General features: G+C 36.3%; 1 protein-coding gene across 2 annotated transcripts in view; it reads left to right on the forward strand.

Annotated features, from left to right (window-relative positions):
• Nucleotides 1–344: 344 nt before the first annotated feature.
• LOC120542158 (protocadherin gamma-C3-like) overlaps nucleotides 345–18,241 on the forward strand; it is a 37,180-nt gene continuing 19,283 nt past the window's right edge. The window contains exon 1 of one of the 2 annotated variants that reach the window (XR_005636163.1): nucleotides 345–1,145. Coding sequence is in view for 1 of the 2 variants with exons in the window: in XM_039774395.1 (XP_039630329.1) it covers nucleotides 7,876–8,943 (1,068 nt within the window). In the remaining variant the exon portion in view is untranslated. Of the gene's footprint in view, nucleotides 1,146–7,436; nucleotides 9,873–18,241 lie in introns of those variants that run through there. The other variant, XM_039774395.1, reaches the window with a different exon arrangement.

Here is an 18,241-nt window from a genome sequence, read left to right on the forward strand (position 1 = left end):
AGGGAGAATATTCCGCTACAGAATATCACCATCATTGTTAAGGATAAAGGGACACCTTTCTAACAGTACGTTAAATATTCTTGATATAAATGACATCCCACCTTCTTTTTTTAAATATATTTGATACCGTTCTTGTTTTGGGAAACAACCTACCGGGCGCTATATTACATATTATTACCGCCAATGACCCAGATTCCGATACAAAAATATTCAATTCACAAACTTATTGCTTTTAATTCAAGTTTAAATACAATATTTTCAATTAACCCAGATAATGGAAATACATGCATTGTTTTTTTTTTTTTGATTATGAAAAAGAGATGTTCTTTACTTTCGAGGTGAAAGCTGCAGACTCCGTAAGTCATCCACTGAGCAGCACGGTATCCGTTAAGTTCTCAATCAGAACGATAATAACTCCATTATTGTTTCTCCTGGTGTCCTCGCGGGTCCGTAAATAGCTAGTGAAATGTCTTCCAATTTTGTTGAAGGTCAGTTTGTTACAAATGTAATAGCAGCTGATGCAGATTCAATACAGAACTCTCGAATTACATGTCACTTACTTCAAGTATCTGACCACACGCCTTTTAACCTGGACTAGTACAACGGAGGACTGCGCACCAAAAGTCGTTTATCATAGAGGGATTCTTCTAAATAGAGATTAGTCATCCAAAGCGAAGATAAAGGAGATCCTTCTTTGTCATACTCAGTTACAATTATTTTATCAGAAACTGCTCCAGAATCCAAGGAATTTCATGAAATACTGTATCTGATGAAGCTTTTGATCCGGACTATTTTTCATCGATTGATACATATTTACTTATCAGCCTGGGTTTGGTATCTTTTCTGTTTCTTATTGCTTTAGTGCTTTGCATAATTTCAAAATGTCAGAGTCCCCGCGAGAAACGTACATATTCTTCTGTTGCAATTCGAAGCTACAGACAAAGGGATTCAAAGATCTCTGACCTGCCGGCAAACTCAACTTTATTTCGAGCGACGTTTATTGAAACAACTTGATTTTAGTCAAGAAAAGGCAAAATGCTTCCGAGACATTCGGCACCCATATAGATTCTGGATTTGTTGTGGCAGGTTTGCCGAAGAACATTGAAAACAGTGAAACAAATGACAGCATACCAACACCGGTACAGGTAAGGGGGATTTATATATTTTTAAAATAAAAGATGCATTTTAATTGTTCCTATTAAGTGTGGACAACAGGGTAGACTTGATTGAAAGTAAAACTTTTTTTTTTCTCTTAGTTTTGTGTAAAATGTGCTCATAACATTAAATAAAATCGCAGGCATGTATTTTGGGAAGTTAACTTTCTGTCTGAAAATGAGGATCATTTAGGAGTACGTTGACATCTAAACCTCAAGCTTAATACACTGGAGATTTCCAGAGGTTTAAGGAGATTTGTTGAGATCCGTGTTCTGTGAAGAAACCATATAACGAAGAAGAATTTGTATGTGCTTAACCAAGTAGTTTGGAACTTTGTAGATCTTAGATGCAAATTTAAAGAAATTTTATGTTTCATTTAAAATTGTTAATTTATTTCTGCAAAATATGCATAGCAAATAAAGTAAATCACAGTGAGTGATAAATGAACCAATATTTCTGTTAGAGTTTAATGTCTTAACCATTGCAAACAATTGCTTTGGTGATTTTATATATATAAACGTGTTTAGTAAGTTAATACTTTGATCAATAACAGATTGTTGCATAGGAACAGCTATATAATCTTTCCTCTGACAGTATGCTCATCTAGTCCTATATTAAATTGTTTCCTATAATACATTTACTTTAAATGGTTTTCTTTTTGACTGTGTATTTTCATCCTCTAGCCGTTAATCTTCTGTGACATGAATGCAACTTTTAAAATTTCAGTTCACTTTTTAATAGTCCCAGATGCTTTGTAACAAAGAAGTAGTCAAAGTCAAATAAGTAGTTTTATACAAAATAAATACATAAATTAGATAAGAAAATAATAGAATATATAGTATACCAAAGATAAATACATAATGCACACATAGGTAAGATATACAAATATGAAAATTACAGTTTGCAGGGGTTCCAGGACAAAGACTGCCCGGCCAATATTGGACATTATACCTCATATTAATGTTCTTAAGCCAGCGTTTCTCATTTGCGACCCGAGTTTTCATAACAGTTTTAATCGCGCACCCCCCCTAAAATTTTTTTGAAATGTAGATGCATATTTTATTATACCTACTTAACTTTTATCGACGTTTATCTAACTCTGTATTTATTGTTCTAGTTTTAGAATGTAGTTTAAGTTCATTTGTTTTGGTTTCAACAGATGTTTTTTTCATATTTTTGATTCTTGTTTTCTTTTTTCACATCTTTGCACCCCCCTTTTTGTTACTTCGCAACCCCCTAGGGGGGCCCGCCCACAGTTTGAGAACCACTGTCTTATGCAGTACTTTTTTGTGTCTTGATGTATTTAACTTAATGGGTGTTGATAAATTGGGGTATCTGCATTCATTCAGACATCACAGGTTGCTGCACAGGACCTTGATCCAGTGATGGTGGTGCAGAGAAGTAAAGATTGAAAATGATTGCAGATTCACTGAAGATAATAATTCTATGCATATATACATAGGTTATTTAGAGTAGAACTAAATCATAAAAGCACAATTCAAAAAGTGTGTTTTTAGGAATTTCTTAAAATGTTCCACATATTAGCCTGGCATATCTTAATTGGTAAAGCACTCCAGATTATTGTTGCATAAAAGCAAAAGGACACCTCATCAGTTCTTTTAAACTCGGCTCTTGGAATTACAACCAGGTCGCTTTTAGAAGACCTAAGATTACAAATTGGAATGTAGGGGGACAGGCACTCCAAGATATAGGAAGGAGGAAGATTATTTAAAGCTTTATACATCATTAGTAGTATTTAAAATCAATTCTAAAAGACACGAGTAACCAATGTGATGATGCTAAAACTGGTGAGATGTGCTCAGATTTTCTTTTTCTGGTTAAGATTCTTGTTCTGTATTCTGAACTGACTGCAACCGATTGATGCCTTTTCTTAGGTAGACCAGTTAAAATGCCTTACAGTAATCTAGTTGACTAAAACCAAAAGTGTGAATTAATGTTTCAGGATATAACTTTGGCAAAATTCTTTAAATGAGAAAATGCAGTCCTAGTAATATAGTCAATATGTGATTTAAAGTTTAGGTCAGAGTCCAAGAAAATACCTAAATTCTTTACATCTGCCTTGACTTTTAATGGCAAGGGATTAAGTTTATTTCTAAAATGTTCACTATATCCATTTAACTAAGATTTCATTTTTTTCCTTATTTAACTTTTGGAAATTACTACTCATCCTTTCCAAAATACAAGACAGACTTTGGATCATTGAGTCCAGAGTGTCAAGGTCATCTGGTGATACAGATAAATAAAGATGTTTTCTGCATAGCTGTGGTTGTTCACCTTGGGTATTGAGATAATCTGTCCTAATGGGGGCATGTACATTGGATGCAAGAACAATAGGACAATAACAGAATATAATGAATCTACCAGCCCACACTGACATCTGACAGTTATCCATCCATTTTCCAACCCGCTGAATCCAAACACAGGGGTCTGCTGGAGCCAATCCCAGGCAGGGTGTCAACCCACCGCAGGACACACACTAGGGCCAATCTAGAATCACCAATCTGCCTGTCATTGGACTGTGGGAGGAAACTGGAGTGCCCGGAGGAAACCCACACAGACACAGGGAGAACATGCAAACTCCACACAGGGAGGACCTGGGAAGCGAACCCAGGTCTCCTAACTGCAAGGCAGCAGCACTACCACTGCACCACTGTGCCGCCCCAGCTGACAGTTATTCTTCTTCTTCTTCTTCTTCTTCTTATTATTATTATTATTAATAATAATGATATTATTATTATTATTATTATTATTAAAATTTCTTCTGGTGGCTGCTGAAATGTGTCCAAACCCAGTCCACAGAAAATTTGAGTGGGTCCCATCAGTGTAGTCTTCTGCACTTCTTGGGCTGTGTAGAGTCCTGGTAGCTCCTGTAGATTTGTATTGAAATTTTTCTTGATGGTACCAAGATCTCCAACCACCACAGACAAAACTCTAGTACAGTTGTGCCTCGTCCTACTGATCTCTACTATCTAATTTGCTCTGATGTACACCTTCTTTGAGCATAATATTGTTTTAATCTCAGTCAGCTATATCAGTTAGCAGGCAATGTTTCTCCTTCTTGTGATAGACCCCATATCAGGACAGCTAGTTGAAATGGTACGATTGGTTTGCATTGCCATGTCCCATATGATGGTAGTGTCTCCATTGCTGACGACAGCCTATGGTACATGCTGGTACCACTTTCTCAGGCATTTTGTCCAGCTAGTATGCTGCAGATTGCCAGCCTAGAAATGATAGGCTGATTATCTCCGCAGCCATGCTGCATATTTTGTACTTGCGGTCCAACTATTGCTTCAAGATATTTAGCTGGTGGTACCTGGTGTGAGTGCCTGGTCCTGAGCAGCAATAATAGGCTTTCTGTCTGTCCTTTGAGCCTTTGGCTATTCAGCCATACCACACTTGAACTTTTGTCCAGCTTCATTGCAGATGGGTTACCAGGCTGTGCTTGCAAGTAGTTGATTTCAATTGCCTATGCTATGGGGGAATATGTTGCTCTGTCATCCTCACTGATCTTCACACGCCTGGTTAATTTATTTCTGTCAAACCTGATGTAGTCACTCAAGCCAATAATGGCACTGTTGCATGCAGACATGAATTCCATGAATTCACAGCCATCATTCTATCACTTAATATGCAGTTACTTACTCTATGTATAGTCTGGAGCCTGATGGTCTTTGTGCCTGCCTTCTCAATCATTAGTTTCTTCTTCTTTTTATCATTATTACCTATACCAAGTGCATTGCTAGCCAATGTACTTACAGGGGTCTTAGCTGCAGCTTCTTAATAATGACCCCCCTTGGAGTTTTCATTCTGTCAGCAGACATTTTTAAAACAGTAAATGGGAGAAACCATGGCTAGCCTATATAGGAGATCAGGGGCCCCACAGACCCAAAATGATGCCACTGGACTAGACTAGATTAAGCAGGTTTAATAATAAATTATAATTACTATAATAAATTTCTTAAACACAATTAATCCAAATCAGGGTTATAGGGAATAGAGTCTACTCTGTTGTGGGTACATGACAGAAAAAAGTCTTGGGCACATGCCAGTCCTTCGTTTGATTTGATTTGTTTCTGTTACATTTGTGGTTTCTGCCTTAAATGATATTTTCTGCCTTTAAATATTTATTTTTTTGAAAATACAAATATAAAACAGAAAGCCCTGTAACTCATAGCAGGCCTCACTTTACAATGAAACAGAAGCAGCTAAAGTTACAGCTTGTACCACAATTAACTTGCTTTTTTCTTAGTCAGGATGACTTTTAAATAAATAAATAAATAAATAAATAAAATAAGTAGAAATGATTTTAACTTTGGAAACCAAACAAAGTACCTTCCATTTCAATGACCTATGTACACTGTTTACTGCACAGAGTTTTATTTCTCTCCAAGATGTTTCCATTAATTTCCATCATACATGTAAAGTAAATGTTTTTCATATAGTATATATGTAATATATTTGTTGAGTAAAGTATTCCTGCATCGATTTACCAAAATGTAATGAAAATAGACTGCTATTAATGTCAGTACATAATATAAGAATATATCATAGTTGTGATGTGGAGAGGGCTCAAGCATTAAAGTCCCAACAATACAAAAAATATACCACTTGAAAAGGAAATTATATCAAATACCCTGCTAGTCACAAAAAGAGCAAACAAGAATACATAAAATGATTTATTGATCAAAAATGGCTCTGTTAAACTAAGAAGCTCCAAAGAACACAAAATGCACAACAGAAAATACCTGAAAAGTCACAGGCAATCCAATATCTTAATCACAAATCCAAACAGTAGTCGAAATACTGAGCACACAGGTAAAAATAAAATTCTAGAAATTCACAAAAAGCACAAAACAGATAATCTCTAGATAAACTCATCACACCACACCGCAAGTGCATTCAGAATGGACTGATAGTTGGGTTTCCCAGCCTTAATAGGGCTGAGGGCTGCCTCTTGGTGGTGATAGGCAGGTGGCACTGCCTCTTGGGGGTACATCCACAAAACACCAGGAACATAAAAATGATGAAGTGATACATAGAAACAAAATGACCAACAATATTAACAAATAGCAAGCATAAACATTTCATTAAAACCCTAGCCAAGGGAAAAAAACAGCGATAATAATACCAATAATAAAAAATAAAACCCTAGCCTGCTTTACTCCAGTACAAGATTGCAGAAGCTTCTCCCAGCAGTATCCTGTGCAGGACAGAAATTAATTTTTGGTGGAATATCATTCCATTTCACAAGTATGTACACATATCTTTCCTTTTAATTTTCTTCCTATTTTGTCATTCTGGTGTGTGTTTTGACTATAGTGTGTGTGTGTATCATTCAATCAATCAAATGAGCTTTTGTAAAAAGCTGAATTTCTCCCTGGCAATAAATAAAGTTCTATCTAATGTAAACATACACATTTGCTTTCATGATGAAAAATTTTAGTTGGCAGTCAAACATTTTTGAACGGTTAGAGGAAACTTATAAAACTCATACACTGACAAGGATCAAACTGAATTTTGAGCCTAGGACTGAGGAGGTATAAGGTGAGGGGAATACTTTACTTTACTGCCTCTCTTGTTTAAAGCTGTAATATGTAAAAGGAATCCTGTGTCTGTCCACATATAGATTGAATAAAAACTATGCAAAGCATTTTCTAATTAAATAAATAACTTTTGAACACTTATTTTCAACGAATACAAACGTTTTGTATGAAATAATTCATTCTTAAATGTGAGGCCCAGCGAGCTTAATGATTCTTTCTCGTTTAAAGTATCTCGTATGATTCATAAAATGAAGTAGAAGAAAAAAAACATTATAAAATGGTCATATTGTACAGTGCATTTCTATGCATCAACTACAAATTAATGCAGAGCTAGTAACATGAAAAAGCTATTTTTAAGTGAGCAAATTATAAACAAACGTTTGTAAAAGAACTTTTTAAAACATACTACACTATATTTGAATATTTGAGACACAGAAATAAGACTGAAATTGATTATTACGTTTATTTGTTAGCTCATAAAAGATTCCAAAAATATTTATTTTATTTTGTCAAGAAAAATCCAATATTTTAATAGAAATGTACCTGTATATATAATCTCTACATTATGTGAGCAGTCGTTGTATTTTATAAACTGGTGTCTGGGAAAAAATGTATGTTTCTGCCACATAGTGTCGCTGTTCAACAATAAAACTGGTGATAATCTTGCGCATTTAAGCAAGTAGGAGGCCATTGTGAAGTCTGTTTTTAATTAAAAATAAGTCACTTTACAAGTCAACAGAAATCTGCAAGATTCAAAGACGTATTGGTGTTTTTATACAGATACGATGAGGTTAGTGAATCTGCTTGCAATATTGTCTTATATTGTTTGGGATGTGTCAGGCTTAAAAATACGTTATTCCGTTCCCGAAGAAACGGAGACAGGAGCAGTGGTTGGAAACATCGCTGCCGATATTGGGGTTAACAACTACAATCTTTCTAAACGAGGCCTTCAAATTGCGCTGAATCCTGGGAAACAGCATCTGGGGTTAAACAAGAACAATGGACTTGACAGAGAAAAGATATGCATGTTTAAAGAGGATTGTTTAATTCATCTGGAGGCATACTTGAAAATCCTCTTCAAGTTTTCAGTATTGAAGTACAAATCACAGATGTGAATGACAATGCTCCATATTTTCCATTTCCCGTGTCTCGGATGAACATTTCAGAATCAGAATTACAGTCAGAAAGATTTTTACTGGTTAAAGCCGAAGATCCGGATGTCGGCAATAATTCAGTATGCAATTACAAACTAAGCGAAAGTAAATATTTCAAAATATATGTACAGACCTGGAAAGATGGTACAATGTACGCCGATTTATTAATTAATCAACCTTTAGATAGAGAAACGTTGACGGTGCACAATTTAATTCTAACAGCAGTGGACTGTGGAACCCCTGCACTTTCTGGTACGATCAATATCACTGTTACTATACTTGATGCAAATGACAAATCACCCAAGTTTGATATACACATTTATCAGGTGAATGTACCAGAAAATGAATCATTAGGAACTACATGTATTAAACTCAAGGCAACAGACGCCGATGAAGGCTCCAATGCCAAGTTAGTGCATTCATTTACTCTTCACACTTCAGAGGAGGCACGGAAAAGATTCAGTGTTGATCAAAGAACGGGAGAGATCAAGGTTATTGACCTTTTGGATTTCGAACTGTCTCATCAGTATGAATTGTTTGTTCAAGCAAACGATATCGGATACAAACCAATGACCGGGCAATGCAAAGTGGTTGTAAAAATCAACGACTGCAATGACAATCGATCTGAAATCACCGTCACTTCATTAAAGAGCTCAGTATTAGAGGATGTACCAATTGGCACAGTAATCGCCCTTTTCAGTGTTACTGATTTGGTCTCTGGAGACAATGGCATGGTTAACTGTGGTATTTCAGATAATACTCATTTTACTCTTCAGCAAACTGTAGAAAATTATTACGCGTTGGTAACTGCAGAGCTGTTAGATCGAGAATTAATCCCAGGTTTTAACATTACTATCATCGTCAAGGACAAAGGAATACCTTCTCTCTCAAATAATGAAAGCGTTAATTTAACACTGTTGGATGTAAATGATAACGCACCATCTTTTTCACACGCTTCCTACGAAATCCCTGTTTCAGAGAACAATTTACCCGGTACTCGCATTTGCTCCATTACTGCTAATGATCCTGACAAAGACCAAAACGGAGTTGTAAAGTATTCAATATAAGAACTGAATAACTTCAATAATACCTTAACGAAATTATTTCCCATTGATCAAGACAGTGGAAATATTTATGCACTACAGTCTTTTGACTTTGAAAAAGAGATATTTTAAACTTTAGTGTTCTGGCCAGAGATTCTGGCAGTCCTCAGCTGAACAGCAGCGCATCTATCACAGTAAGAATTCTTGATGAAAATTATAACACCACAGTTATTATTTCTCCCTGGCGCTCACGTGGTTCAATAGTTAGTGACACAATTCCGAATTCCCCAGAAGAAGGATATTTAGTAATTAAAGTGATAGAGATGGATGGCGACTCTGTGCAAAATTCACGAATAACTTACCATCTGCTTCAAGTTACTGACCAGACCTTATTCACTCTCAATCAATACACCGGAGAACTTCGAACCAGAAGACATTTTGTCTTCAGGGATGCTTCCAAACAAAGACTTTTGATTCAAGCTCGAGACAATGGCAGTCCTCCACTGTCATCGACAGTTACAATCCTCGTATCAAGATCTGACCCAGAAGCTGAAGGACGTGTGACATTAAATGATGACCTAGAGACAGAATATTTAATACCTTTTAACATGTATTTGATGATTGGCCTCGCATCTGTTTCATTCTTGTTTCTTTTAACCATAGTGATTTGTGTAGCAATTATATGTCCTCATAATCCAACAGAAAACAAGAAAATGGCGTCGCACGGGATCCGCTGCTACAGCCAAAGATTTTCAATGATCTCCGACCTGCCACTGAACTGTATGTTGATTTCAAGGGATGTTTACTGGCACAGCGTGCTTTGAGCAGAATCGAGAAAAGGAAAGATGTTCGTGCAGCACCCAGTGCCCAATGGATCTGGATTCACTGTCTCAAGTTTAGGAAAGAAACCAGAGCAGACATCAATTAATGAAGTAGCCGAAACACCAGTTCAGGTAGGTTTTAAGAGAATATCGATTTTGTTCAATTAAACTAACTACACATAAAACAGCATAAAATACAACTAAATGTTAACTATGCTAAATTAATAGTTATTATTGTGATGATTACTGCAGGTACCCAGGTGCTGTAAATTACATTCTCATACCCACTTAATATAAATCAATGTGGCCAGTGTCCAGAACTTTTTCCGGCAGCACAAAGCAGTTCTGGATAGGTCAACAATCAGTTGCAAACTACAAATGTATAAATGTGATGTTGAAAGTAATTTGAAAGTCAGACATTCATTTAAGTTAGGTAAAGGGTGTCTAAACTTTATGTGACTTTCCAGAATAATGTCACGCATGACAAATTAATCCTATATGTTTATACTGTATAGACTCCATACAGGCCAAAAATAGGAACACACAACACACACACACGCACACACACACACACACACACATCCTTTAAGACAGCTGATGTATTTGCTATTAATGATAAGACTAATAAAAAGTATCAGTTTTTATAAGCCCAACACGAAAGGACCAGTCGTTTCAGTTGGTTAACTTTAACTCATCGACATAAAGGTTGATGACAGTATGTCATGGATGAAAGTATGTTTTATCAGGGCACATTAACTAAACTGTATGTTCACTAGACAAAGTACTCCAACATTTTCTGACATATATATATAAAATATATCCTAAGTGAAGTCCAACTAAAATTAATGTTTAATTTCTACAGTTTAAAGAAGACCATTTATTTGTATTTCTGGAGTTCAAGGAATAGCTTTGCCATAACCCACATCACTGTATTACGAACCTGAAACACTCAAAGATTATCACCTTAGTCAATGGGGCGAAAAAGACAGAATAAGTGTAGAGGATCAATTCTGCTTATAAAATGAGAGCATTAGTTTTAACAAAACAGGCCCAACACAGCTTGTCAATCCTACCCTTGGAAATATCAAGCGGAGTTTTCGAGCTCCTTAATTTACTCTTTACACACTACTCTGTAATTTATTACATGGATTTATCTCTATGTGAAGAAAAACAATTGTAATGTTTTTGCAAAATTTCACTGCAGTATCTACCATGTAACAGATGTTCCATGGTCTGGGCAATTTTAATGTAGAATTGCAGTGATAACTGCATAGGTTTTCGATGCTATTTCAAGATCTGTTTTAAATGGTGAAAACACATTTGCAAAATGGTCATTGCTTTTGCCTTACAGATCCATTACCCTGAGATGGAATTCTGTCTGGAGATACGTGTGTAAAATGTATACGTTCTACCCATGTCTCCCTATGTCTTCTTCATGGGTTTTATACTGCCACATCCCAGGGATATGTAGGTTGGGTTACATGGCCATATGTGTGAGAGCATGACTGCTGGTATATTTGTCAGTTGGCCTTGCAATGGGATGGCTCCCCATCCTGGGCTGTTTCCTGCCTTGTGCCCGGTGATGCTCAGAATGGCTCTGTGGCCCTGTGTACCTTGATTGAATGATGAAATGATGTTTGGCAGTATTATTTTAGGGATGGGAATAATAAAAGCCCAAAAAAATCAACAATAAATAGTGTAACACAACTACAAGAATGTGACAAATGTTTGTTTAAGTAAAACATGTCAAGGAGGTGCCCCTCTAGATTTTGGGAAAAAACATTAACCATTTTGCAAAGATGTTTTCACCATTTAAAAAAGATCTTGAAATATCATTGAAAACCTATGCAGTTGTAACTGCAATTCTCCATTACAATTGCCCAGACTATGGAACATCTGTTACATAGTTGTAGTTACATGCCCTAATGTTTTTATTACATTTTGAAAGTACAGATACAATGTAACTATGGAAGTGCATTTGTTTTTGGATCAGTGATAAATTGTTACATTGTAATTATATTAACTGTGGAATAAAAATGACAACTGAGTAATCTCTATATATAATCTTCATTTGGATCTTGATCTTTGTTTGTCTGCGAATGAATTAGAAGAAGAAGCACTAGATGGCAGCAGAGAGACAGCTAAAACATAGGCATTGCATTAAGAATCTCCTCCAGGCTTATACTACTGAAGACTGTAGTACTCCAGTCACACCTCAAAACACAGACATTCAAACTATTTATGGACACTTATCAATAAATGGTTATGCATTCACTTCCCTATTAGTGCTAACACTTCCCGATTTGAACGATATGGACTGCTTTATCTAGTAATCCTTTTTACACCTGAATCCATTTCCTGTAAAGAAACACCCTTACTTTTTACTAATAGCCACTGCTGTCATGGTTGTTTACTAACTTACTTATTCTTCTTCTTTCGGCTTCTCCTTTAGGGTTGCCACAGTTTACTTACTGTGCTGAAAACAAGTATGGTGACCCTGCATTTATTTTTGTTTAATTTATTTTAGTGTAATCAGTTTATTTTTGTGCATTGAACTTCAGGATCACCGTACACAAGTCTCTTTTCAGCCAAACTAAAAGTCTCAGCTGACCTGTATATAATTTCTGCATTGCTTTGCATTACTTAACCTTAGGTTTAGTTGACTAGGAGGCCAATTACGTTTCAACCTTGGCTATTGCATGCTTGAAATCCTTGCACATGAAACACAAGACCACGTTTTGATGGCACTTTTTTAGACTCTCTTCAATAAGCTACAACATCCAAAAGCAAGATCTGACCAACATTATTGTGAAACTATGGAGTAATTCAAAAAATCAAAAGACATTAACAATAATTTTGCTGAAACTTTTGGAATACTTTTTGAAGTTAGAAGTCAATCAATCAATCAATCAATCAACATTTATTTATATAGCACATATTCATACAAAAAAATGTAGCTCAAAGTGCTTTACAAAATGAATAGAAAAATAGAAGACACAATAAAAGATAAACATAAGTCAACATTAATTAACATAGAATAAGAGTAAGGTCCGATGGCCAGGGTGGACAGAAAAAACAAAAAAAATCTCCAAAGGCTGGAGAAAAAAATAAAATCTGTAGGGTTTCCAGACCAAGAGACCGCCCAGTCCCCTCGGGCAATTACATCTTTTATTGACTAACTGAACCAATTACAATATGGAAGTTTTTGAGGTAACTGAGGCCCCTTCCTTTGGCCAGTTGTTGCCTGAAGAAGGAGCCTCAGTTGCCTTGAAAGCTTGCTAATTGTAATCAGTTCAGTTAGCCAATAGAAGGTGTCATTTTGCTTGACTTCTCACTGGATCCATAATGGCTAACATGGCACAACACCCCACTACTGCAGGAATACAGGAATAAGGCTGTGAAACTTTTTAAAACTATGACTTAAAATTATGAATAGAATGAGTTTGTTAGTTGAATATCTAAATATTGTTTTGAAATTACTTTCAGGGTGGAATTTTATTGTAATGTTTAATTGTATCTTTTTTGCGTATACTATCTTACAACCACTTATAACAGCAAAACAAAATAATATTAAGGCTAACTTGTTACTATTAATGTCATTCAGGTCTTGATCAGAAGACCTGGACTAAATATTTTTCTTCATTTTCTTGACACTGGTCTTCTTAAGATTTCTCAAAGTTTGCATCTTGTGTAATGGGAGTGGTGGTGTTATACATCATGACCACCATGATGCTACAAGATACATGGTCTAACGACCACGTGGCATCATAGCAACCTGGAACACAAATGTATTGTTATAGCTAAAGATTCTGGAGTTCCATCGCTCAGCAGCAATGTCACTGTGACTGTGTTTATTTTGGATCAAAACGACAATCCACCCGTGATCGTTTTCCCTTATACTACAAATGGAACTGCTGTTGTTCAAGAAACGATTCCTAGAAATGTGAAAACAGGTTATTCAGTTACAAGAATCAGAACTTATGATGCCGATGTAGGTTATAATGCTTGGCTTTCTTATTCTCTGGAGGAAGCTACTGAGATCCATCTACCCATCTATTATCCAACCCGCTATATCCTAACTACAGGGTCACAGGGGTCTGCTGGAGCCAATCCCAGCCAACACAGGGGGCAAGGCAGGAAACAAACCCCAGGCAGAGTGCCAGCCCACCGCAACCCATGAGATCCAGATGCATAAAATGGTATTGCCCATGAAAAAATGTATACAAAAAATGGTGACATGATGATGTTGCTGAAATGATGATGAAAGCATTACAAACAAAAATAACCATTTTGTTAAAAGTTCTAACAAATTGGAACAAAGCTGGTTAAATTAATGCTTATTATGATGTATTCACAGCAAAAGAATAAGAGTTATGTTCAATAATAGCAGAATATAAAAGCAAAGTACAGCTAATGTAAACATTGCATAAAAAGATGCATTCTCAGTATTAGTTCTGGACTGTCTATTTAACATCAATGAATTTTAGTCTAAAGTTTTGCTTATGCCTAGTGCCACCTAAGAAAATAGAACAGGAGTAAATGTTCAATAAAAATTATATGAGCTGAGGTATTGAGCAACAATGGTATGGGCTGTAGGGAGAAGGTTATAAAAATAAGAATTTTTATCCCAATGCTAGTAAGACAAAGGAGGTCATTGTTGTCTTCGAGAGACTTGCACCTTTTAACATTAATGAGATTAGGCATGAAAGAACAAGTAACTTTAATTTCTTAAGAGTCCATATCACCGAGGATGTGTCATAGTTCCTCAACCTTACCAGGCTTAAGAGTACCTTCATTTTTTGAGAAGGCTGAAGAATGTCAATCTGCTCCTAGCTGATCACATTCCGGTATGACATCTGTATTATGACAATTTGAGAGACTCTGCACTGGGTGTTTGAAATCTCCCAGGTTATCACTGGAGCAAATTAAAGTACATCTTCATAAAGAATAAATCCATAAAAGGAAATGGCTAAAGAAAATGCCTTTTATGTTTTAAGTCCCAACACATTACAGGAACAAGCTGTTTGGACCCCTGGCAACCGAGAAGCAATTCAATGCCATTGCAGCAGACTTTTGAAAGTTATCCATGGAACACTGAATAGTCACATACAGCATAATCACCTGATTTGACCTGTGACCCAGATTTCCTTATGTAAATCACATTTTGCAATACCAGATTATAGTTACTGACAGTCCTTTGCTCAATTACAACTATTGTTAGATTGTTAGTTCTTCTCTCTTATATGTAGTACATGTGTACTTGGTATTTGTGTGTTTGTTGGATTTTTAAATTGATACCGTTGATCAATTATTAGTATTAATTGTTTTCATAAAGTGATCAACTGTATTTAGAGTAGCTCATTGTGTCACACAATGCATCGTGAGTAACAGCAAATATTTTATTGTACAGTGAAGTACAGTTTAATTTTAATTCCATTCCTAATTTTTTGCCTTGTAAGTGTATATGAGCTACAACCAATTGATTTGATTGTTATCACTCTGTTTATTTCATGCATTTACTACTAAGAAGTATTTCATTTTTGTTGTCATACTGTAATGGTTACCAAAGTAGATGTAAAATGCTAAGACTGTAGAGTATTTTGAAGGTTATAATCACCCATTTAAAAGTGTGTGGTCTGCATTCTTGCTTATAAAGATGCCTGACCAATTCTAACCCATGTGCATATGTGTGTCCTTACCTAAGGTGCATTATTGATTTGCTGCCATATCTCATTCAGCCTGCCCTCTTCTATAATAGCAAATCATACATACTGAGGGGGCTGTCACTTATTAGTGGTGTGTTTAGGGATTAGCTGTTCCAAGCAAAACAAAACGTGTATTTATAAAAATATGTATTTCAAAATGCTACAGTATATCTTACAATCATTCAAAGTACATGTCCCAATAAATCTGCTGTATATTTAAAAGGGATATTTTTGAAGGATAATTTTCGACCACTACTAGATTTCTATGTTGTACTACACAAGTAAAAAGATATCTCCTGTTACAGTTGAACCTCTGTTTATTTTTACAAAACTGATGAGCAATTTTTGAAGACATATGTGTCCTCAGTGCATGGTGACAGTCTCCACTTTTTTATTGAAGCTCTCTCAAATTTGTATAAGTTAAAACTTAGCAATATCTTACAGCTATAACATTCATCTAAAGAATACAATAAATATTTTTGGATTTCCAATTGGTGCAGTTCAGTTAGGTAAAATTTAATATTGAAGAGCTTTCTTCATTTTTTCTTGCAGCTTTTGTAAGTAACAGCTTTCCAAAATCATACAAAGTAACCAAAATGTCTTTTTTTTCTCCTGGGAAAATATATCAAACATTTTTCCAACAGCAAATAATACCCCAAAAACCTGTGATGTTAGTAAAATTAGGCAGGATAAGGTGCAATGGTCAGGACTGTAATCATCCTTCTGTTAAAATCTATCTATATATATAATTCACTAAGGCAAGACACCCATGGAAAGCACGCCGGAAGGGGCGTGGATTTAAGCCGCAGACAGGTAAAACACCTATGGCACACGCAGGAAGGAGCCACGCCCACCAACTTCAAGACCATTGGATACGACGACAACTCGCCGAGCCACACCCACCAACTCGGACGTGACGACACAGAAAAACCGGCGTCATTTATAGTCATCTGTCGTAGAGGCCACATGCACTTCCGAGCCACATTGACTGTTCATAGAGGCATGTTTCTCGCGGAGGTGAATCGCCATATGCAGCGTGTAAAACGGTTTGTGAGGGGTATCCCATGGGATCCTTAAAACAATCCTTTACAGCTGAGGTTAAAACACAATGAAGTAAGCAGTCTTTAAAAACCGAGTTTTCGGTTACGACACACGATCGCTGGCACACACGATCGCTGGCACCATAGAAAACTGTTTTACATGCTGCATACAGCAATTTGCATCCGCGACAAACATGTGTCTTCTTAGATGCTCCTGCAGGAACACGAAAGATGTTTCCCTGCCCACCAACACTCCTTTTTCACCGGCCCACATCTACCCTCGCTCTCTAGGCTTTCACACTGCCTGCCCATGTGCCCGGACGCAAAAACTCACCGACCACCCAGTTAGTCCCTTTCATCTGTTCTAGGAGTCCACATGCACGTCTGAGCCACGTTGACTTTTCATTATTCTTTTCGGTTTCGACACCCAACTGCGTCCACCATGAAAAACCATGCGAAAGGAACAACGAAGCCCCACCTCGCTACTACCGTGGTCGGGTGTCTTGGTGGATTATATAGAAAAAAGCAGCCACAACTGCACAGAGCAATGAAAAGTCTACGTGAGTCACAGGTGCATCTGGACTGCGCAAAGACGACAACGACTCAAGTACTGAGTTGGAGGTGGGCACATGAGCAGGCAGTGCATACTGAACGAGAAATTCAGTCACGGACGATTGTGTATTGGTTCGTTCCGTGCATTGTTACAATGTTGCTTTTCTTGCTGATTTATTACTATTACATTACCGATTTTTCAAATGTTAATTTTCTCCTTGTGTTTAAAAATCATTTAAAAAAACGGCCAGATTATGTGGCGTATGGTACGCCGCGAATTGGCTAGTACATTTAATTCCTGGTCCAACGTAACTCAGTTGAGTTTGGTGTACAAATGCATTAACACTATACATTCCAGCTTTCACATGTCAAACTGTAATTTTATTAACTGGTAATTTAAAAGGGTGTGTGTGTATCTGTATGTGCAATACCGTGGATTTATATCGCGTTCAGGGCTGATTTTTTGCCTTACCTGATTCTATCAGGTATATGATACGCACTCTTCATAAATAAGCGACATTACAAAATGAAGGGATCATTTCATTTGCATTCCTCTTTAAAGGTCGTGGTGACAGCACGCTAAGCTTGAACACACACATAATAAAGTCATTCATGTTAATAAATTGTAAAAGACAGTTACCTTAGGAAAACGTCTGCAAAGGTTAAATAACAATAATCAAAAATGAATATTTGAAACAGAAATGTGTCTGCACACAAAATTATTAGTTTAAAAATGATCACATTCTCTGATGCACGCTACATTTATACACCGACAGAAACGTTTCAGTTTCACCGTGGGGTGTCGCTGTTGACTAAGAACACTGGAAAAATTATTTGCGTTGAAGTAATGGGAAAAAACGGTAAGAGGATCATATTTTATATTCAATTCCTTTTCCGTTAGGATTTTCAGTATTTAAGTTAGCAACATTATCTGCATTGGCTTGATTTCTTAGTGATGATGACGTTTGAAATAGTAATATTTTTATAATATTGTATCTCGTACCCTGTTTAAACATTCGTTATTCTTTTCCCGAAGAATTGGAGAAAGGAGCTGTAATCGAAAACGTAGCAGCAGATATTGGGATTAAAGTTCACAATTTTTCTAACCAAGGGGTACAGATTGCTCCAGGCCAAAGGAAGCGGTACCTTGGTGTAAACAATGCAAAATGAAGTTTATTTGTTAAATAAAAAATCGAAAGGGAAA

The sequence above is a fragment of the Polypterus senegalus genome, chromosome 13 (genome assembly GCF_016835505.1).
Source record: "Polypterus senegalus isolate Bchr_013 chromosome 13, ASM1683550v1, whole genome shotgun sequence".
In the NCBI taxonomy this organism is placed as follows: Eukaryota; Metazoa; Chordata; class Cladistia; order Polypteriformes; family Polypteridae; genus Polypterus; species Polypterus senegalus.